Raw genomic sequence first — 22054 nt, 5'->3', positions numbered from 1 at the left:
TTAAAAGCAACGGCCTTATTCCTCTAAATAAAATTAACGCTAACCACTTGCCCGTTCCAAGATTCAGAAGTGAACGATACATCTCAGAATGGGAAAGGGTTCATTTTAGAATTAGATAATAGTCCGTCACGTGACAAACCTCACTCTCATATGTAGAGTGGGTGGGAAAGTGCTGCTCCCCACTGTATGTGCATCAGAGGCCGCTTGATGGGATCTCAGAGGTAGCTCTGTGATATCCGCTTCTGCGGGCCGTTAACTCAGAGCGCCGCGCTGCTCTGTGCGAGATCCGCTTGGATTCTCCATCTCGTGACGCCAATCGCGCAATCTGGATCGAAGTCAATTTGTTTTTACACGTCCCATCAGCCATGCGACCTTCTGGGAGTGCATCTCATCAGCAGCATTGGTTCAACACAAGCAGACGTTGACATTCAACGTCTCATCGGCAGAGTTGCCAACAACACAATCGAGATAAGACCTGGGGAAATTACACCATTATACGCTGAACCTTTCCCGTTCCGAGATGTCTGCAAGTTGCAGGATGAGGCTGTCCCGTTCACCACTGAATCTCAGAACACACCAACGGCTCGGCGTTAATTTTATTCAGAGAGGCGTAGCGGCGCCGCTGTTTTTAAAGACGTTGTACTCAGCGCAGAGAACTGTTGCGACATGACCGCACACTTGATGACAGATGGCGGCAAACTGTGCCACATGCCCTCCCACATGGCCTTTTACTTCCGATTCCATTCGGAAATCAATTACGTTCCGATGGCTTAAACGCAGGTCATCGGAAAAGAATCGGAAAAAAAAACTGATGACAAACGCATACGTACACGTGCGTCATCGGAAACGGGAAAGGGTTCAAGAAACGAGCGAGCCTCCAACCCCGCGGCCAAATCTCCACACCGGAGTCGCGCCGTGAGCCCCACCTGGTGATGTCCATCGCGGCAGAGAGGAGCCACGGCTTCCACGACTTCTCTCCGCACGCCGCCAGGCTCGCCACTGCACCGGCGGTGCCACGGGAGTTAAGGAACCGGCAAGCGCAAAGTCTGAACCACCGCTCCCGAAGCGCACTTTTTTTGGATCGTGCCGCGTGTCGTCTGGCACGGCGTCCGACGTTTTGCTCCACGTGCGGCGAAAGGTCGGACATCGAGCCGAACGGCACGTGGGTTCGACGCGAGAATTCAGCGGAGCCACGGAAGATTTATATTTTACACAAGTCCCACATCAACGACAGGGAGAAGAAGGCAACGCCGTTGGTCGTTAAACCGACGGACAGCATATAGACAGAGAGAAAGATCCCCCCCCCCCCCCCCCGTGCAGCCTACAAGAGACACATACAGACATACACAGAGACAAAGATCATCCGTATAGCTTTAACAGACTGTTGGGGCAGGTGCCGTTATCGAGTGGCACCTATAAAGGCCGGAACGGCACACGAGGGGATGGGTGGCCAGCACCACGCCTGGTCGCCTTTGTCTCCCCCATCGGCGATGTTTACACACCATACCAGGTACTCATTTGAGGCAGAGTCGACCTAGGGGAGGCCCAGGACCTGATCAGATAATCGTCACCGGTGTTGGCTGTGAGCGGGAATTGAACTCGGGTCGCCGGGTTCGTAGCCTAGCGCCGCTAAACGATGTAACACCCCTCCGCACCCAAATATACAAGTATGTGTATTGAACTTCTTTCGCACCGCGTGTAGCTAATCATGCTAATCGGAGGTGCGAGGAAAGGACAACAAACTATGGGTCTCTGTGAGTCTATGGGTCCCTGTGCGAGTCTATGGGTCCCTGTGCGAGTCTATGGGTCCCTGTGCGAGTCTATGGGTCCCTGTGCGAGTCTATGGGTCCCTGTGCGAGTCTATCGGTCCCCTGTGCGAGTCTATGGGTCCCTGTGTGAGTCTATGGGTCCCTGTGCGAGTCTATCGGTCCCCTGTGCGAGTCTATGGGTCCCTGTGCGAGTCTATGGGTCCCTGTGCGAGTCTATGGGTCCCTGTGCGAGTCTATGGGTCCCTGTGCGAGTCTATGGGTCCCTGTGCGAGTCTATGGGTCCCTGTGCGAGTCTATGGGTCCCCGTGCGAGTCTATGGGTCCCTGTGCGAGTCTATGGGTCCCCGTGCGAGTCTATCGGTCCCCTGTGCGAGTCCTACGTACGTATGCACGTTGAACTTCTTTCGCACCGTACATGTAGCCAACCGCGCTAATCGTCCCTTTTTCAACCTGCACCAGCCGGGGGTTGGGGGGCGATGGATACGGTGCAGCAGGGGACGAGCGACGTGCAGAGCCTCGGCCGTGACACGCTGGGGCCCCAGCACCGTCGGGGGCTGGTCGGCGCGGGCGCGGGAAGCGGAGCCCCCCGCCGCCTCGCGCTGGGGGGCGCCCCACTCACGCAGTGCCAGAGGGGGGGCTGGGGGGCCGTGGGGGGGGGATAATGAAGGGGGGGGAGAGAGAGAAGCGAGCCGGGCTGAGGTGGTGCGGAGCGACGCGGCGCGGCCGTGTAGCAGCGTAAACGCGGCAGCAGTGACGTGCGTCTCTGGTGGCCGCGGGGGACGCAGCGATGGTGGCGGGGCCACGCCGCGTGTGGCTCTGCGAGGTGGTGGTGGTGATGGCGACATGTGTCTGGTGCGTGATGGTGGTGATGGTGGTGTCGGTGGTGGTGGAGGTGACGCTGGCGACTGTGGTGGTGGTTTAGGTGGCGACGGTGGTTTAGGTGGTGACGGTGGTGGTGGACTCTCACTGTGGTGGAGCGAGCGGATGACGCGCTGAGATCTGCGTCCCTGAAAGGTGGAGGGGGCCGTGGGGAGAGACTCTGGCTCCAGGCTCCCGCCCTCTCCGTCCCTCCTCTCACATTCTGCGGGGTCATGAACGGGGTCACGGGGGGCAATGCGAGGTCACACGTGGGACACACATGAACTCGTGCGGCACGCTGTCCAACGTTTTGCTCCGCGTGCTGCGCTGCCATCGCATGCTGGCAAACCAGGAGACGATGACCTTGCAGCCAGGGCAGGTAAGGGAGTGTCACGAATGTGTGATCCACCAACCCTGGCCGCCCACAGGGTGCCGGGTTACAGGCGCACGGCGCCACGGCGTTGCCGCTCCCCGTGCGCGAATGCACAGTCGCCCACGCGCGTGTCAGGTTTATTCAATTTACCCTGGGTGAGAACTCGAGAGACCAGAATCATTCACTTGAGAAACCTGCGGCATTAGTCTGCTGCCAGTAGGTGGCGATGTTGGCTGCGTACGGTACCGACCGCGCGATGGGCTGCACGATGGGCCGCACGCTGGGCCGCACGATGGGCCGCACGATGGGCCGCACGCGCATCTCCCACCTGCCCCGTGTGCCGGCGGGGAGGGCTGCGCGTCTCTGTCGAGTGGGACGATGGGAGGGGACGGCTGGATCCCGGCCTTGTGCCAGAAGAGCAGCAGGGCGCGCAGCACCGCCCTGCGCACCGAGGGACAATGCCATCAGCATCATCGGTCGTCGTCGTCGTCATCATCATCGTCATTATCTTTATCGTCGTTATCGTTATCATCATCGTCGTCATTGTCGTCATCATCATCGTCTTCATTAGTCATCATCGTTATCATTTTTGTCATCATCGTTATCATTATTGTCATCATCGTCTTCATCAGTCATCATCGTTATAATTATTGTCATCATCGTTATCATTATTGTCATCATCGTTATCATGATTGCGGTCACGTGGCCGCACTCACTTGGCGAGCTGCACCAGCACGATGATGAGCCAGCGTCCGGCCGGGCCCCAGAGGCGCGCGGCGCCCATCTCCGAGAACACCTCCACGTACTCCAGCACCGTGAGCCAAGTGATCAGGCGCCCGTGGGACAGCGACTGTGCGTGGCACACGTGGAGCACAAAGACAAAGATCCCCGGCCCCCCCGTGTAGCCTTGAACGAACCGTTGGGACAAGTGACGTTAGCGAGCAGCACCTATGAAGGCCGCCACACGAGGGGGTGGGTGGCCAGCACCACGCCCGACCACCTTTGTCTCCCCAGTGTTGATGTTTACACACTGCACCAGGTACTCATTAAGGCTGAGTCGACCTAGGGGAGGCCCAAGACCAGTATCGATAATCACACTGGTGTTGGCCATGAGCGGGAATCAACTCGTACGTACATACACTGTGTATGTTCGTGTGTATGTACGTACGTGTGTGGGATACACACGTACGTCGAGAACGTGTGTGTGTGTACGTACGTGTGTGGGATACACACGTGCGTACACACACACACGTTCTCGACCAATTTTCAACAGCTCTCTACATCACGTGGGGGATGCGTTTATCGATAACCAGGAGCGTGTAGTGTGCAGCAACGCAATTGGCGTGAAAACGATGGCTAGTGAGCACGCATGGCGCCCTCTGGCGGTGGAAGTTTCAGTTTCTTGTGACCCTGCCGGGCGAGGAGGGCGGCGGCAGCGGATAGGCGGCAGGGGGACCCAGGGACTCGATAGGCGCAAGAGAAACCCAGGGGAACCCAGGGGCTCGATAGGCGCAAGAGAAACCCAGGGGAACCAGGGGGCTCGATAGGCGCAAGAGAAACCCAGGGGAACCAGGGGGCTCGATAGGCGCCAGGGGGACACAGGGACTCGATAGGCGCCAGGGGGACCCGGAGGGACCCGGGGGCTCGATAGGCGCCAGGGGGATCCAGAGGGACCCGGGGGACCCAGGCGCTTGAGAGGTGGTGGGTGGTTAACGTGCAAGGTGTTTATGGTTGCACGGCCGGGCAGAGTTATCCACACGAGTGGCGTGTAGGTCAAGGTTAATGGCGGCGTGGTGATTTGACCCGCAGGAGGCGATACGACACTCGGGGCGAAGGTCGACACCACCACAGACTGCAGCGCTCCTCTAACTTAGGCGGGGGGGGGCAAAGGCTGATGGTGCAGGCGCAGGCCTGCAGGCGCCTGCTCGCACCACCGCTAGTGGAAGGACCTCCACTAGGGGGAGCTCTTGAGAGCCCCTACACGGGGTATTTGTGGCCTAACTCTTCGACGCTGTGGCCAGACATTTCGGTGGACGATGGGAATTACCCACACTTTACCCCACCACAATCAACCTGCCAATCGACAAACCGCGGTGGGATCTGGTAGATACTCCACCTGTCAGCAGTGACAGTTAACATATCCTTGAGTGTGGCACAGTGGCTAGCGCAACGCACTACCAATCCGGGACCCGGAGTTCGATTTCCGCTCTCGACCGACATCAGTGATGAATATCTGAATCGGTACGGAGGCTCATCTAGGTCAACTCAGCCTTGACCGAGTAGCTGAGTGTGGTGTGTGAACACCAGCACTGGGGAGCCAAAGGTGGCCAGGTGTGGTGCTGGCCACATCGCTCCCCCTCGTGTGTTGCGACAGCTTCAATAGAGTCTCACAGACAGCACTTTGCCCCAAAAGCCTGTTCAAGGCTATACGGGAGATTGTGTGCTAACGCTATCGGTGTTTGTGTGTGTGTGATAACCCTGTTGTGTGTGTGTGTGGTAACCATATTATGCCTTTGTGTAGTAACCCTATCTGGTGTATGTGTATGCCCTATTGTGTGTGATAACTTTATTGTCGTTGTTAACCCTATCAGTGTGTGTGCGTATAATCCTATTGTGTATGTGCGTGTGTGTACTGAACTATCATTTGTGGCCAGATCGCTTCTGGCTCCTCACTCACCCTATATATCCTTAGTGGGCCTTACCTGGTCATATAAAAAGTTTAGTTATTGACCCTATTGATGTGCGTTAACCCTATTGTGTGTATGTTAACCCTATTGTGTGTTGACTCTATTGTGTGTTTACCCTATTGTGTGCGTGTGTGAACTCCATTGTGTATTACGCCTATTGTGTGTGTGTGTTATCCCTATTGTGTGTGTGTTAACCCTATTGTGTGGGTGTGTGTTAACCCTATTGTGTGTGTGTTAACCCTATCAGTGTGTGTTAACCCTATTGTGTGGGTGTGTTAACCCTATTGTGTGTATCTTAACCCTATCAGTGTGTGTTAACCCGATTGTGTGGGTGCGTGTGTTAACTCCATCGTGTATAACGCCTATTGTGTTAACCCTATTGTGTGTTAACCCATTGTTTGTGTTAACCCTATTGTGAATCATGCCTATTGTATGTGTGTTAACCCTATTGTGTGTTAACCCTATTGTGTGGGTGTGTGTGTTAACTCCATTGTGTATTACACCTATTGTGTGTTAACCCTATTGTATGTGTTAACTCTATTGTGTATTACTCCTATTTTATGTGTGATAACCCTATTGTGTGTGTGGGTGTGTTTTATCTCGTGTATTATGTCTATTGTGTGTATTAACCCTATAGTGTATTAACCGTCCAGTGTGTGTGGGTGTTAACCCTATAGTGTGTGTTAACCCTATAGTGTGTGTTAACCCTATTGTGTGTGTTAACCCTATAATGTGTGTTAACCCTATAGTGTGTGTTAACCCTATAGTGTGTGTTAACCCCATAGTGTGTGTTAACCGTCCAGTGTGTGTGGGTGCTAACCCTATAGTGTGTGTTAACCCTTTAGTGTGTGTTAACCCTATAGTGTGTGTTAACCCTATAGTGTGTATTAACCCTATAGTGTATGTTAACCCTATAGTGTGTGTTAACCCTATAGTGTGTATTAACCCTATAGTGTGTGTTAACCCTATAGTGTGTGTTAACCCTATAGTGTGTGTTAACCGTCCAGTGTGTGTGGGTGTTAACCCTATAGTGTGTTTACCCTATAGTGTGTGTTAACCCTATAGTGTGTGTTAACCGTCCAGTGTGTGTGGGTGTTAACCCTGTAGTGTGTTAACTCTATAGTGTGTGTTAACCCTATAGTGTGTGTTAACCCTATAGTGTGTGTTAACCCTATAGTATGTGTTAACCGTCCAGTGTGTGTGGGTGTTAACCCTATAGTGTGTGTTAACCCTATAGTGTGTGTTAACCCTATAGTGTGTTAACCGTCCAGTGTGTGTGGGTGTTAACCCTATAGTGTGTGTTAACCCTATAGTGTGTGTTAACCCTATAGTGTGTGTTAACCCTATAGTGTGTTAACCGTCCAGTGTGTGTGGGTGTTAACCCTATAGTGTGTGTTAACCCTATAGTGTGTGTTAACCCTATAGTGTGTTAACCGTCCAGTGTGTGTGGGTGTTAACCCTATAGTGTGTGTTAACCCTATAGTGTGTTAACCGTCCAGTGTGTGTTAACCGTCCAGTGTGTGTGGGTGTTAACCCTATAGTGTGTGTTAACCCTATAGTGTGTGTTAACCGTCCAGTGTGTGTGGGTGTTAACCCTATAGTGTGTGTTAACCCTATAGTGTGTGTTAACCCTATAGTGTGTTAACCCTATAGTGTGTGTTAACCGTCCAGTGTGTGTGGGTGTTAACCCTATAGTGTGTGTTAACCCTATAGTGTGTTAACCGTCCAGTGTGTGTGGGTGTTAACCCTATAGTGTGTGTTAACCCTGTAGTGTGTGTTAACCCTATAGTGTGTGTTAACCATCCAGTGTGTGTGGGTGTTAACCCTATAGTGTGTGTTAACCCTATAGTGTGTGTTAACCCTATAGTGTGTGTTAACCGTCCAGTGTGTGTGGGTGTTAACCCTATAGTGTGTGTTAACCCTATAGTGTGTTAACCGTCCAGTGTGTGTGGGTGTTAACCCTATAGTGTGTGTTAACCCTATAGTGTGTGTTAACCCTATAGTGTGTGTTAACCGTCCAGTGTGTGTGGGTGTTAACCCTATAGTGTGTGTTAACCCTATAGTGTGTGTTAACCCTATAGTGTGTTAACCGTCCAGTGTGTGTGGGTGTTAACCCTATCGGTGTGCACGAGTTGCGTGCTTACCAGAGGTAGTGGCCGTCTGATGGCTTTGCGCAGGATGCTGTCGTTGACAAGGATGAGGAGGTTTGCTGTCGAGTAAACTGCAGGCGTCGCGCGTCACATCACCCAACCGTTACCACGCAAACTACAACTACACCATGTTTTATTTAACCAGGTAAGGCCCACTGAGCTATGTAGCTCTTTTTGAGAAGCCACCTGGCCACAAATGATAGCTCGACGAGGTGGCTTACCATCACGTGGAAATTTATAGCAGCCGAATACTCTTAAATGTTTGCCGATTCCAAATGTGGAGGGGAAAAACCGGACGACGTGGAGAAAAATCCACATGACCACGGGGAGAAAATGCAAACTCCATTTAGAATGCAGGCGCCAGGATCGGTATCGAACCCATGACATCCTGTATACCAGGTGAGGTCATTAACATCTCAGCACCACGAAGGTGATGCCGCAGCCCCGCAACTCCAGCGGCTCACGCCACCGCTGGCTGGGCGCACTCCCCCCCCAGACGTGGGACTTGGGTTACGTCAGCGAGTTGTGCTTATTGTGCGGCGAGTTGTGATCCACACACACACTCGGGCCGCCCCACCCGACCACGCACGGTGCGGCGATTGGGCCCAACCCTCTGAGGCCACGCAGCCATTAGGGCCTCCCTGGTGGTTTATCGCCCGAGGTGGAGGGAACTGCCCGGGCCGTCGTCCACGCTTCGAGAGGATCAATCCACTCGCCAGCAGCGCCATTCCCGTATGCGTGCATGTTTGTTGAACTTCTTTCGCACCGTACATAGCCAACCGTGCTAATCGTAAGTGGCAGGGAGAAGGACAAACTAAACACAAAAATAAGTTCTAAAGAAATTGGTTTTCAATCTAGATGATTTAAAAGTACACAGCTCTGGTGGCTTCCTAATATCGGACGGAAGTGCGTTCTAGACGGCCGCAGAAGCGCAACTGAAAGCGTGCGATGCTTTCACTACCGGACATCTGTGAAAAAGAGCTTCGTAGCTCATCGGATTCCTCCAGTCAAATAATGATTATGATTCATAGCGCACAGCGGCTCTCACCCACGAGGCTGCTGCGTGGCACTGCCACAGTTGGCAGTCGTTTATTGGCAGTACGCGGGCAGGGGAGGGGGGGGCGATGATCAGAATGATCTTTATTTATCCTGGAGGTTTCTGATGAGGACGAAGCTATTTTTCACAGATGTCTAGTCGCGGCAGATCAGAACGTTACAACAACAAACAATACAAAACCACGCTAGTATAGAAAAGGTAAGTGGACCACACGAAAAAATACAAATAAAACTAAACTATTTTTATTTTACCAGGTAAGGCCCACTGAGCTATATAGTGACCTGGCCATGAACGATAGCTCAACGAAGCGGCTTATGGCATCGACATTTATACCTTCCAAATAATCTAAATAATAACGATGTAATGATCGCCGATTTATCACAACATTTGAAGAGTTGTGACGCCGCCATCACCGCGCCACGCGTTGGCCGACCGGTGGGGATCCCTGGCATCGGGAACGATTCCTATGCCAGGATGGAAGTGAACCCCGCGCCCGGCTGCTTCTCTGTGAGGGTCACACACGGTGGGGAGGGGGGGTCGGCAAACTCGCAATCTTGATTTAGACTGGAGGAGGAATCCGATGAGCTACGAAGCTCTTGTTCACACACGTGTCCGGCACATGGGCACGGGGTTGGCTCGCTCGCTGTCTTTGCCATGCCACCCGCAGGGGAGCGGAGAAACGGGCCCGCGTGAGTCAACTTCCTCATTCTAGATTCAGTTTGACGCGAGTCATCTCGTCGCGGAACGGATGAACTCGCGCGCTCAATCCGTGAGGTTCCCCTCTTAACCCAGTGTGACCAATGGGGATGGCTGTGATTATTATTTAGAGTATTTGGCTGCTATAAATTTCCACGAGATAAGCCACTTCGTTGAGCTGTCATTTGTGGCCCAGTTCGCTTCTGAAGCTAACAGCTCTGTGCGCCTTACCTGGTAAAACAAAAAGTATAGTTTCATTTTTTCGTGATTTGTTTACCTTTCCTATACTTAGCAGTCCTATCATGTTTTTGTGTTGTTTCTTGTTGTAGCGTTCTGACCCCGTGCCCCTACTGGACATCTGTGAAAAAGAGCTTCATAGCTCATCGGATTGTGACTCTGTAACGTGGCGACACTCACCCAGTTCGGAGAGCTCCGCCGAGTCCGGGAAGCGACCTGCAACGCAGAGCAACGCCATCATCACCCTCACCAGCACAGCCCTGCTCCTCACTCACCCCAACCTCACCCTCACCAGCACAGCCCTGCTCCTCACTCACCCCAACCTCACCCTCACCACCACAGCCCCGCTCCTCACTCACCCCAACCTCACCCTCACCACCACAGCCCCGCTCCTCACTCACCTCACCCTCACCACCACAGCCCCGCTCCTCACTCACCCCCCTAACTCTGCCTCATCTAAAATCTGACACCTGGTCACCTCTGGCCCCATAACTGGACGTCTGTGAAAAAGAGCTTCATAGCTCATCGGATTCCTCCAGTCTGAAAACAGATTCTGATTCACCCATTCAGCCATGAGCCCATCTCCTCTCCCCTGACCCGATCGTCTCACGCCTGACCTCGTCTGCTCACCTCAGCCACCACCATCATCAAACCTAATCTCCTCCCATTACCCCCGGCGACTCATCCACGATTCCCAACTATTGACCTCTCACCCCAACCCAGTGCCATACTAAGCTAGGTGCGGGGCCTGTCGCATGATGATGTTATAAAGGGGCCTTAAATTATATTTTAAAAAACATAAATATTAAAACACAAATTTCTCACTTGCATAGTAAATTGTATTTTTTCATTTGCTATACAGCCAGATAATACGACAAAACGCTAACCTTAAACACCCAATCGTTCATAAAAGTTGAAGGCGGTATAGTACTATAGTAATAGAACAAGTGCAGAATCACTGAACCGGAATTGATAGCTTGAAAGCGTTTAGCGCGGGACCCTTTAAAGTGCGCGGCCCGTAGCTACTACGTATGTAGTAGCAACTACATATGTAGTAGCTACTTTGTGTATACACACATGTTTAACCTGTATGTGTATACCTGTGTATACACACATATGTAGTAGTAGCTACTACATATGTAGTAGCTACTACTACATTTACTACATATGTAGTAGTAGCTACTACATATGTAGCAGCTACTACTACAACTACATATGTAGTAGTAGCTACTACATATGTAGCAGCTACTACTACATATGTAGCAGCTACTACTACAACTACTACATATGTATTAGTAGCTACTACATATGTTGCAGCTACTACTACAACTACTACATATGTAGTAGTAGCTACTACATATGTTGTAGCTACTACTACAACTACTACATATGTAGTAGTAGCAGCTACTGTGTTAAACATGCGAAGTGGCACAAGTGGGGAAAGCACAGCCGGTGCCTCTGCCATGCATCTCAGTCGGTCAACCCATGGCACCTGCGTCTGTCAGTGACCTCATCCTATCAGCAGCGAGCATTCGGCACTTTCACGTGGCCTCAAAGTGCACCTAGCCTGGCACAAGCGCCGTGGTGATGTCACTGCCACGTGGTGGCGAAGGGCGGCTGTTATACGTCTCTGTGTCTCTATCGGTGTACATGTCTCTGTGTGTCTGTCGGTGTGTATGTCTCTGTGTGTCTCTGTCGGTGTACATGTCTCTGTGTGTCTGTCGGTGTGCATGTCTCTGTGTCTCTGTGTGTCTCTGTGTGTGTCTGTCGGTGTGCGTGTCTCTGTCGGTGTGTATGTCTTTGTGTCTCTGTCGGTGTGCATGTCTCTGTGTCTCTGTCGGTGTACATGTCTCTGTGTGTCTCTGTCGGTGTACATGTCTCTGTGTCTCTGTCGGTGTGCATGTCTCTGTGTCTCTGTCGGTGTACATGTCTCTGTGTGTGTCTGTCGGTGTGCATGTCTCTGTGTCTCTGTCGGTGTGCATGTCTCTGTGTGTCTCTGTGTGTCTCTGTGTGTCTCTATCGGTGTACACGTCTCTGTGTCTGTCGGTGTGCATGTCTCTGTGTCTGTCGGTGTGCATGTCTCTGTGTCTCTGTCGGTGTGCATGACTCTGTGTGTCTCTGTCGGTGTGCATGTCTCTGTGTCTGTCGGTGTGCATGTCTCTGTGTGTATATGTCTCTGTGTCTCTGTGTGTCTCTGTCGGTGTGCATGTCTCTGTGTGTCTCTGTCGGTGTGCATGTCTCTGTGTGTCTATCGGTGTGCATGTTGCTGTGTCTCTGTCGGTGTGCATGTCTCTGTGTCTCTGTCGGTGTGTATGTCTCTGTGTGTCTCTATGTGTCTCTGTCGGTGTGTATGTCTCTGTGTCTCTGTCGGTGTGCATGTCTCTGTGTCTCTGTCGGTGTGCATGTTGCTGTGTCTCTGTCGGTGTGCATGTCTCTGTGTCTCTGTCGGTGTGTATGTCTCTGTGTGTCTCTATGTGTCTCTGTCGGTGTGTATGTCTCTGTGTCTCTGTCGGTGTGCATGTCTCTGTGTCTCTGTCGGTGTGCATGTCTCTGTGTGTCTCTGTCGGTGTGCATGTCTCTGTGTCTCTGTCGGTGTGCATGTCTCTGTGTGTCTCTGTCGGTGTGCATGTCTCTGTGTCTCTGTCTCTGTGTGTCTCTGTGTGTCTCTGTCGGTGTGCATGTCTCTGTGTCTCTGTCGGTGTGCATGTCTCTGTGTCTGTCGGTGTGCATGTCTCTGTGTGTATATGTCTCTGTGTGTCTGTGTGTGTCTCTGTCGGTGTGCATGTCTCTGTGTGTCTGTCGGTGTGCATGTCTCTGTGTGTCTCTGTGTGTCTGTCGGTGTGCATGTCTCTGTCGGTGTACATGTCTCTGTGTCTCTGTCGGTGTACATGTCTCTGTGTCTCTGTCGGTGTGCATGTCTCTGTGTGTCTCTATCGGTGTGCATGTCTCTGTGTCTCTATCGGTGTGCATGTCTCTGGGTGTCTCTGTGTGTCTCTATCGGTGTGCATGTCTCTGTGTCTGTCGGTGTGCATGTCTCTGTGTGTCTCTGTCGGTGTGCATGTCTCTGTGTGTCTCTGTGCGTTTCTCTTCCTGTGTATCTGTGCGTGTCTCTCGTGCCTGTGTCTCTGTGCGTCTGTGTCTATGTATGTTGAACCTCTTTCGCACCATACCTAGCGAACCGTGCTAATCGGAGGTGCCTATATGTGCATGTGTCTCTGTGTATGTCTCCCTCTGTGTATGTGTGTGTCTCTGTGCGTCTTTGTCTTTATGTGTTTCTGTGCGTCTGGACTTGTTTCTGTGTGTCTGTGTGCGTGTGTCTGTACGTCTGTGTTTGTGTCTGTACGTCTGTGTGCGTGTGTCTGTACGTCGGTGTGTGTGTGTCTGTACGTCTGTGTGCGTGTGTCTGTATGTCTATGTGTGTGTCTGTACGTCTGTGTGTCTGTACGTCTGTGTGTGTGCCTGTACGTCTGTGTGTGTTTGTCTGTGCGTCTGTACGTCTGTGTGTCTGTACGTCTGTGTCTGTACGTCTGTGTGTCTGTACGTCTGTGTCTGTGTGCGTGTGTCTGTACGTCTGTGTGTGTGTCTGTGTACGTCTGTGTGTCTGTGCGTGTCGCTATCGCCGTCCCTTTGGTTGGCTTTGACTATGTGCGTGTCTGTGTCCTTGTCTGTGTCTTTGTCTGTGCGTGTCTGTGTGTATCTTTGTCTTGTGTCTCTGTGTGTATCTGCGTGTGTCTGTGAGCCTCTGCGTGTATCTGTGCGTGTCTGTGTTTCTGCGTATCTGTGTGCCTCTGTGTGTCTGTGTGTGTGTTTGTGTGTGTGTCTGTGTTTCTGCGTTACTGTGTGCTTCTGCGTGTCTGTGTGCCTCTGTGTGTCTGTGTTTCTGCGTGTCTGTGAGCCTCCGTGTGTATCTGTGCGTGTCTGTGTTTCTGCGTGTCTGTGAGCCTGTGTGTGTCTGTGTTTCTGCGTGTCTGTGTGCTTCTGCGTGTCTGTGTGCCTGTGTGTGTCTGTGTTTCTGCGTGTCTGTGTGCCTCTGTGTGCCTGTGTGTGTGTCTGTGTGTGTGGGGAGCGGTAGTGTAGCGGTAAGCGCGCTGCGCTACGAATCTCACGATTCGGGTTCGATTCGGCCAACACCAGTGACAGCGATTATCTGAACCGGTCCTGAGCCTCCCCTAGGTCGACTCAGCCACAAATGAGTACCTGGTGCAATGTGTAAACATCGCCACTAGGGAGACAAAGGCGGCCGGGCGTGGGGTTGGCCACACACTCCCTCGTGTTCCGGCCTTCATAGGTGCTCGCTAACAGCACTTGCCCCTACAGTCTGCTAAAGCTATACGGGTGATCTTTGTCTGTGTGTGTGTGCGCGTCTGTGTCTGTATGTGTCTCTGTGTGTCTGTATGTGTCTCTGTGCGTCTGTATGTGTCTCTGTGCGTCTGTGTCTCTGTGCGTCTGTGTGTGTCTGTGTGTCTGTATGTGTCTCTGTGTGTCTGTGTGTCTGTATGTGTCTCTGTGTGTCTGTATGTGTCTCTGTGCGTCTGTGTGTCTGTGTCTCTGTGTCTCTGTGTGTCTGTATGTCTGTGTGTGTCTCTGTGTGTCTGTATGTGTGTCTCTGTGTGTCTGTATGTGTCTCTGTGCGTCTGTGTGTCTGTCTCTGTGTGTCTGTATGTGTCTCTGTGTGTCTGTATGTGTGTCTCTGTGCGTCTGTACGTGTTTCTGTGTGTCTGTACGTGTCTCTGTGTCTGTATGTGTCTCTGTGTGTCTGTGTGTGTCTCTGTGTGTCTGTACGTGTCTCTGTGTGTCTCTGTGCGTCTGTGTCTCTGTGTGTCTGTATGTGTCTCTGTGTGTCTGTATGTGTGTCTATGTGTGTCTGTATGTGTCTCTGTGTGTCTGTACGTGTCTCTGTGTGTCTGTGTGTCTGTATGTGTGTCTGTGTGTCTGTGTCTCTGTGTGTCTATGTGTCTCTGTGTGTCTGTATGTGTGTCTCTGTGTGTCTATGTGTGTCTGTATGTGTCTCTGTGTGTCTGTACGTGTCTCTGTGTGTCTGTATGTGTGTCTCTGTGTGTCTGTATGTGTCTCTGTGCGTCTGTGTGTCTGTCTCTGTGTGTCTGTATGTGTCTCTGTGTGTCTGTATGTGTGTCTCTGGGTGTCTGTATGTGTCTCTGTGCGTCTGTGTGTCTGTCTCTGTGTGTCTGTATGTGTGTCCCTGTGCGTCTGTACGTGTCTCTGTGTGTCTGTACGTGTCTCTGTGTCTGTATGTGTCTCTGTGTGTCTGTGTGTGACTCAGTGTGTCTGTACGTATCTCTGTGTGTCTGTACGTGTCTCTGTGTGTGTCTCTGTGCGTCTCTGTGTGTCTGTGTGTGTATCTGTGTGTCTGTATGTGTCTCTGTGTGTCTGTGTGTGTCTCTGTGTGTCTGTACGTATCTCTGTGTGTCTGTACGTGTCTCTGTGTGTCTGTATGTGTCTCTGTGTGTCTGTGTGTCTGTACGTGTCTCTGTGTGTCTGTGTGTGTCTCTGTGTGTCTGTGTGTGTCTCTGTGCGTCTGTGTCTCTGTGTGTCTGTACGTGTCTCTGTGTGTCTCTGTGTGTCTGTATGTGTCTCTGTGCGTCTGTGTATGTGTGTCTCTGTGTGTCTGTATGTGTCTCTGTGTGTCTGTATGTGTGTCTGTATGTGTGTCTGTGTGTGTCTGTGTGTGTCTGTGTGTGTCTGTATGTGTCTGTATGTGTCTCTGTGCGTCTGTGTGTCTGTGTCTCGGTGTGTCTGTGTGTGTCTCTGTGTGTCTGTGTGTGTCTCTGTGTGTCTGTATGTGTCTCTGTGTGTCTGTATGTGTCTCTGTGTGTGTCTGTATGTCTCTGTGTGTCTCTGTGTGTCTGTGTGTCTCTGTGCGTCTGAACGTATCTCTGTGTCTGTCTCTGTGTGTCTGTACGTGTCTCTGTGTGTCTGTACGTGTCTCTGTGTGTCTGTACGTGTCTCTGTGTGTCTGTGTGTGTCTGTGTGTGTCTCTGTGTGTCTGTACGTGTCTCTGTGTGTCTGTACGTGTCTCTGTGTGTCTGTACGTGTCTCTGTGTGTCTCAGTGTGTCTGTATGTGTCTCTGTGCGTCTGTGTCTGTGTCTCTGTGTGTCTGTCTGTGTCTCTGTGTGTCTGTATGTGTCTCTGTGTCTGTATGTGTGTCTGTATGTGTGTCTCTGTGTGTCTGTATGTGTCTCTGTGTGTCTCTGTGTGTGTCTGTATGTGTCTCTGTGTGTCTCTGTGCGTCTGTGTGTCTCTGTGTGTCTGTATGTGTCTCTGTGTGTATGTGTCTCTGTGTGTATGTGTCTCTGTGTGTATGTGCCTCTGTGTGTCTGTATGTGTCTCTGTGTGTCTCTGTGTGTCTGTATGTGTCTCTGTGCGTCTGTGTGTCTGTGTCTCTGTGTGTCTGTGTGTGTCTGTGTGTGTCTGTATGTGTCTGTGTGTGTCTGTGTGTGTCTCTGTGTGTCTGTATGTGTCTCTGTGTGTCTCTGTGTGTCTGTATGTGTCTCTGTGTGTCTGTATGTGTCTGTATGTGTCTCTGTGTGTCTGTGTGCGTCTGTGTGTGTCTCTGTATGTGTCTCTGTGTGTCTGTATGTGTTTCTGTGTGTCTGTATGTGTGTCTGTATGTGTCTCTGTGTCTGTATGTGTCTCTGTATGCGTGTCTGTGTCTGTGTGTGTCTGTGTGTGTCTGTGTGATCGGGCGTGGTGCTGGCCACCAACCCCTTCGTGTACCGTACCGGCCTTCATAGGTGCTCGCTAACAGCACTTGCCCCAACAGTCTGTTAAGGCTATATGGGGGATCTTTGTGTCTGTGTGTGTCTGTATGTGTGTCTGTCTGTGTGTCTGTGTGTCTGTATGTGTGTGTGTCTGTATGTGTCTGTGTGTGTGTCTCTGTGTGTCTGTGTGTGTCTCTGTATATCTGTGTGTCTGTGTGTGTCTGTGTGTGTGTCTGTGTGTGTCTGTATGTGTCTCTGTGTGTCTGTGTGTGTCTCTGTATATCTGTGTGTGTCTGTGTGTGTGTGTGTCTGTGTGTCTGTGTGTGTGTCTCTGTGTATCTGTGTGTGTCTGTGTGTCTGTATGTGTGTCTGTGTGTGTCTCTGTATATCTGTGTGTCTGTGTGTGTCTGTAAGTGTCTCTGTGTGTCTATATGTGTCTCTGTGTGTCTGTATGTGTCTCTGTGCGTCTGTGTGTCTGTCTCTGTGTGTCTGTATGTGTCTCTGTGTGTCTGTATGTGTGTCCCTGTGCGTCTGTACGTGTCTCTGTGTGTCTGTATGTGTCTCTGTGTGTCTGTGTGTGACTCAGTGTGTCTGTACGTATCTCTGTGTGTCTGTACGTGTCTCTGTGTGTGTCTCTGTGCGTCTCTGTGTGTCTGTGTGTGTATCTGTGTGTCTGTATGTGTCTCTGTGTGTCTGTGTGTGTCTCTGTGTGTCTGTACGTATCTCTGTGTGTCTGTACGTGTCTCTGTGTGTCTGTACGTGTCTCTGTGTGTCTGTATGTGTCTCTGTGTGTCTGTGTGTCTGTACGTGTCTCTGTGTGTCTCTGTGTGTCTGTACGTGTCTCTGTGTGTCTGTACGTGTCTCTGTGTGTCTGTGTGTGTCTCTGTGCGTCTGTGTCTCTGTGTGTCTGTACGTGTCTCTGTGTGTCTGTATGTGTCTCTGTGCGTCTGTGTGTGTGTGTCTCTGTGTGTCTGTATGTGTCTCTGTGTGTCTGTATGTGTGTCTGTATGTGTGTCTGTGTGTGTCTGTGTGTGTCTGTATGTGTCTCTGTGCGTCTGTGTGTCTGTGTCTCGGTGTGTCTGTGTGTGTCTCTGTGTGTCTGTGTGTGTCTCTGTGTGTCTGTATGTGTCTCTGTGTGTCTGTATGTGTCTCTGTGTGTGTCTGTATGTCTCTGTGTGTCTCTGTGTGTCTCTGTGTGTCTGAACGTATCTCTGTGTCTGTCTCTGTGTGTCTGTACGTGTCTCTGTGTGTCTGTACGTGTCTCTGTGTGTCTGTGTGTGTCTGTGTGTGTCTCTGTGTGTCTCTGTGTGTCTCTGTGTGTCTGTACGTGTCTCTGTGTGTCTGTACGTGTCTCTGTGTGTCTGTACGTGTCTCTGTGTGTCTCTGTGTGTCTGTATGTGTCTCTGTGCGTCTGTGTCTGTGTCTCTGTGTGTCTGTCTGTGTCTCTGTGTGTCTGTATGTGTCTCTGTGTCTGTATGTGTGTCTGTATGTGTGTCTCTGTGTGTCTGTATGTGTCTCTGTGTGTCTCTGTGTGTGTCTGTATGTGTCTCTGTGTGTCTCTGTGCGTCTGTGTGTCTCTGTGTGTCTGTATGTGTCTCTGTGTGTCTGTATGTGTCTCTGTGTGTATGTGTCTCTGTGTGTATGTGTCTCTGTGTGTCTGTATGTGTCTCTGTGTGTCTCTGTGTGTCTGTATGTGTCTCTGTGCGTCTGTGTGTCTGTGTCTCTGTGTGTCTGTGTGTGTCTGTGTGTGTCTGTATGTGTCTCTGTGTGTGTGTCTCTGTGTGTCTGTGTGTGTCTCTGTGCGTCTGTACGTGTCTCTGTGTCTGTGTGTGTCTGTGTGTGTCTCTGTGTGTCTGTATGTGTCTCTGTGTGTCTGTGTGTGTCTGTATGTGTCTCTGTGTGTCTATATGTGTCTCTGTGTGTCTGTATGTGTGTCTCTGTGTGTCTGTATGTGTGTCTCTGTGTGTCTGTATGTGTCTCTGTGTGTCTGTGTGTGTCTCTGTGTGTCTGTATGTGTCTCTGTGTGTCTCTGTGTGTCTGTATGTGTCTCTGTGTGTCTGTATGTGTCTGTATGTGTCTCTGTGTGTCTGTGTGTGTGTCTGTGTGTGTCTCTGTATGTGTCTCTGTGTGTCTGTATGTGTGTCTGTATGTGTCTCTGTGTCTGTATGTGTCTCTGTATGCGTGTCTGTGTCTGTGTGTGTCTGTGTGTGTGTGTCTATGTGATCGGGCGTGGTGCTGGCCACCCACCCCCTCGTGTACCGTTCCGGCCTTCATAGGTGCTCGCTAACAGCACTTGCCCCAACAGTCTGTTAAGGCTATATGGGGGATCTTTGTGTCTGTGTGTGTCTGTCTGTGTGTCTGTATGTGTGTGTGTGTCTGTATGTGTCTGTGTGTGTGTCTCTGTGTGTCTGTGTGTGTCTCTGTATATCTGTGTCTGTGTGTGTCTGTGTGTGTGTCTGTGTGTGTCTGTATGTGTCTGTGTGTCTGTGTGTGTCTCTGTATATCTGTGTGTGTCTGTGTGTGTGTCTGTGTGTGTGTCTCTGTATATCTGTGTGTCTGTGTGTGTCTGTGTGTGTCTCTGTATATCTGTGTGTCTGTATGTGTGTCTGTGTGTGTCTGTAAATGTCTCTGTGTGTCTATATGTGTCTCTGTGTGTCTGTATGTGTGTCTGTATGTGTGTCTCTGTGTGTCTGTATGTGTGTCTCTGTGTGTCTGTATGTGTCTCTGTGTGTCTGTGTGTGTCTCTGTGTGTCTGTATGTGTCTCTGTGTGTCTGTATTTGTCTGTATGTGTCTGTATGTGTCTCTGTGTGTCTGTGTGTGTCTGTGTGTGTGTCTCTGTATGTGTCTCTCTGTGTCTGTATGTGTTTCTGTGTGTCTGTATGTGTCTGTATGTGTCTCTGTGTCTGTATGTGTCTCTGTATGCGTGTCTGTGTCTGTGTGTGTCTGTGTGTGTCTGTGTCTCTGTGTCTGTGTCTGTATGTGTGTGTGTGTCTGTGTGATCGGGCGTGGTGCTGGCCACCCAGCCCCTCGTGTACCGTTCCGGCCTTCATAGGTGCTCGCTAACAGCACTTGCCCCAACAGTCTGTTAAGGCTATATGGGGGATCTTTGTGTCTGTGTGTGTCTGTATGTGTGTCTGTCTGTGTGTCTGTGTGTGTGTGTCTGTATGTGTCTGTGTGTGTGTCTCTGTGTGTCTGTGTGTGTCTCTGTATATCTGTGTGTCTGTGTGTGTGTCTGTGTGTCTGTGTGTGTCTGTATGTGTCTCTGTGTGTCTGTGTGTGTCTCTGTATATCTGTGTGTGTCTGTGTGTCTGTGTGTGTGTCTCTGTATATCTGTGTGTGTCTGTGTCTGTATGTGTGTCTGTGTGTGTCTCTGTATATCTGTGTGTCTGTATGTGTGTCTGTGTGTGTCTGTGTGTGTCTCTGTATATCTGTGTGTGTGTCTCTGTGTGTGTGTGTGTGTCTGTGTGTGTGTCTGTGTGTGTCTCTGTGTGTGTCTCTGTATATCTGTGTGTCTGTATGTGTCTCTGTGTGTCTGTATGTGTCTCTGTGTGTCTGTGTCTGTATGTGTGTCTGTATGTGTCTCTGTGTGTCTGTATGTGTCTCTGTGTGTCTGTGTGTCTGTATGTGTGTCTCTGTGTGTGTCTCTGTGTCTCTGTGTGTCTGTATGTGTCTGTATGTGTCTCTCTGTGTGTCTGTATGTGTCTGTGTGTGTGTCTCTGTGTGTCTGTATGTGTCTCTGTGTGTGTCTGTATGTGTCTCTGTGTGTGTCTGTATGTGTCTCTGTGTGTGTCTCTGTGTGTCTGTATGTGTGTCTGTGTGTGTCGCTCCCGCCGTCCCCCATCCTTGCACCACGCACCCGCGATCACGTACGACAGGCTGCGGAAGCCGCTCTCCAGCTGCGCTGTGAGCTCGGGGTGGCGGCTCACGCAGTGCGCGTAGCGAGCGCACGCGCGCCGCGCCACGGCCGACATCGCCGCAGCCACGGCGTGTGCCAGGGCCGCAGGAGGGGACGCACAAGTACAGTACAACACTGGCGCGGCACCCCGCCCACTCGCTCGACCAACACAGCCACACGCGTGCAGGCTGACTGAGGGTCCGCGGAAATTTGACAAAAAAATGTACGACTCCACAAAGACGCAACAAGGGTCCGCGGATATTTGACAAAATGTACGACTCCAAAGATACAACGGGGTCCGTAAATATTTGATAAGATGTACGACTTGTACAGCACCGTCTTCCTCCAAGTATTTGTGCGTCGCGCTCGCTGATCCCAGCGAGCGCGACGCACAAATCGCGCAAGGGTCCGTGGCGATTTGGCGATTTTACGACAATACCTGCAGCTCCTGGCGATGCAGTGTGCGCTCGTGACCATACGGGGGCGCCTACAGCCCAACACGCAGGGGTCACGGCCAATGGCGTTGTGTAGATTTAACACGGAGGGGTCACGACCAATAATGTTGTGTAGATTTAACACGGAGGGGTCACGACCAATGGCGTTGTGTAGATTTAACACGGAGGGGTCACGGCCAATGGCGTTGTGTAGATTTAACACGGAGGTTTCACGATCAATGGCGTTGTGTAGATTTAACACGGAGGGGTCACGGCCAATGGCGTTGTGTAGATTTAACACGGAGGGGTCACGACCAATGGCGTTGTGTAAATTTAATACGGAGGGGTCACGACCAATGGCGTTGTGTAGATTTAACACGGAGGGGTCACGACCAATGGCGTTGTTTAGATTTAACACGGAGGGGTCACGGCAAATGGGGTTGTGTAAATTTAACACGCAGGGGTCACGACCAATGGCGTTGTGTAAATTCAACACGGAGAGGTCACGACCAATGGCGTTGTGTAGATTTAACACGGAGGGGTCACGACCAATGGTGTTGTGTAGATTTAACACGGAGGGGTCACGACCAATGGCGTTGTGTAAATTTAACACGGAGGTGTCACGACCAATAGCGTTGTGTAAATTTAACACGGAGGGGTCACGGCCAATGGTGTTGTGTAGATTTAACACGGAGGGGTCACGGCCAATGGCGTTGTGTTAATTCAACACGGAGGGGTCACGACCCATGGCGTTGTGTAGATTTAACACGGAGGGGTCACGACCAATGGAGTTGTGTTAATACAACACGGAGGGGTCACGACCAATGGCGTTGTGTAAATTTAACACGGAGGGGTCACGGCCAATAGTGTTGTGTAAATTTAACACGGAGGGGTCACGGCCAATAGTGTTGTGTAGATTTAACACGGAGGGGTCACGGCCAATGGCGTTGTGTTAATTCAACACGGAGAGGTCACGACCAATGGTGTTGTGTAAATTCAACACGGAGGGGTCACGACCAATGGCGTTGTGTAAATTTAACATGGAGGGGTCACGGCAAATGGCGTTGTGTTAATTTAACACGGAGGGGTCACGACCCATGGCGTTGTGTAGATTTAACATGGAGGGGTCACGACCAATGGTGTTGTGTAAATTTAACACGGAGGGGTCACGACCAATG

General features: G+C 51.1%; 1 protein-coding gene across 2 annotated transcripts in view; it reads right to left on the bottom strand.

The window, feature by feature from the left end:
• The window catches only part of PEX16 (peroxisomal biogenesis factor 16), a 29014-nt gene extending 8212 nt beyond the window's left edge, over window positions 1-20802 (bottom strand). Inside the window, exons 1-8 of one of the 2 annotated variants that reach the window (XM_076071207.1) lie at window positions 20404-20802; window positions 10007-10042; window positions 7831-7907; window positions 3716-3849; window positions 3250-3440; window positions 2736-2849; window positions 2253-2405; window positions 927-999 (exon numbers count right to left, since the gene is read on the bottom strand). In XM_076071207.1, the coding sequence (XP_075927322.1) occupies window positions 927-999; window positions 2253-2405; window positions 2736-2849; window positions 3250-3440; window positions 3716-3849; window positions 7831-7907; window positions 10007-10042; window positions 20404-20518 (893 nt within the window). In that variant the 5' untranslated portion in view covers window positions 20519-20802. The remainder of the gene's footprint in view (window positions 1-926; window positions 1000-2252; window positions 2406-2735; window positions 2850-3249; window positions 3441-3715; window positions 3850-7830; window positions 7908-10006; window positions 10043-20403) is intronic. The other variant, XM_032964360.2, reaches the window with a different exon arrangement.
• Between the last annotated feature and the right edge of the window lie 1252 nt (window positions 20803-22054).

Source organism: Petromyzon marinus, chromosome 32 (assembly GCF_048934315.1).
Source record: "Petromyzon marinus isolate PM22_M1 ecotype Great Lakes invasive population chromosome 32, UKy_Petmar_22M1.pri1.0, whole genome shotgun sequence".
NCBI lineage: Eukaryota > Metazoa > Chordata > Hyperoartia > Petromyzontiformes > Petromyzontidae > Petromyzon > Petromyzon marinus.
This window is presented reverse-complemented; position numbering and strand designations above follow the sequence as displayed.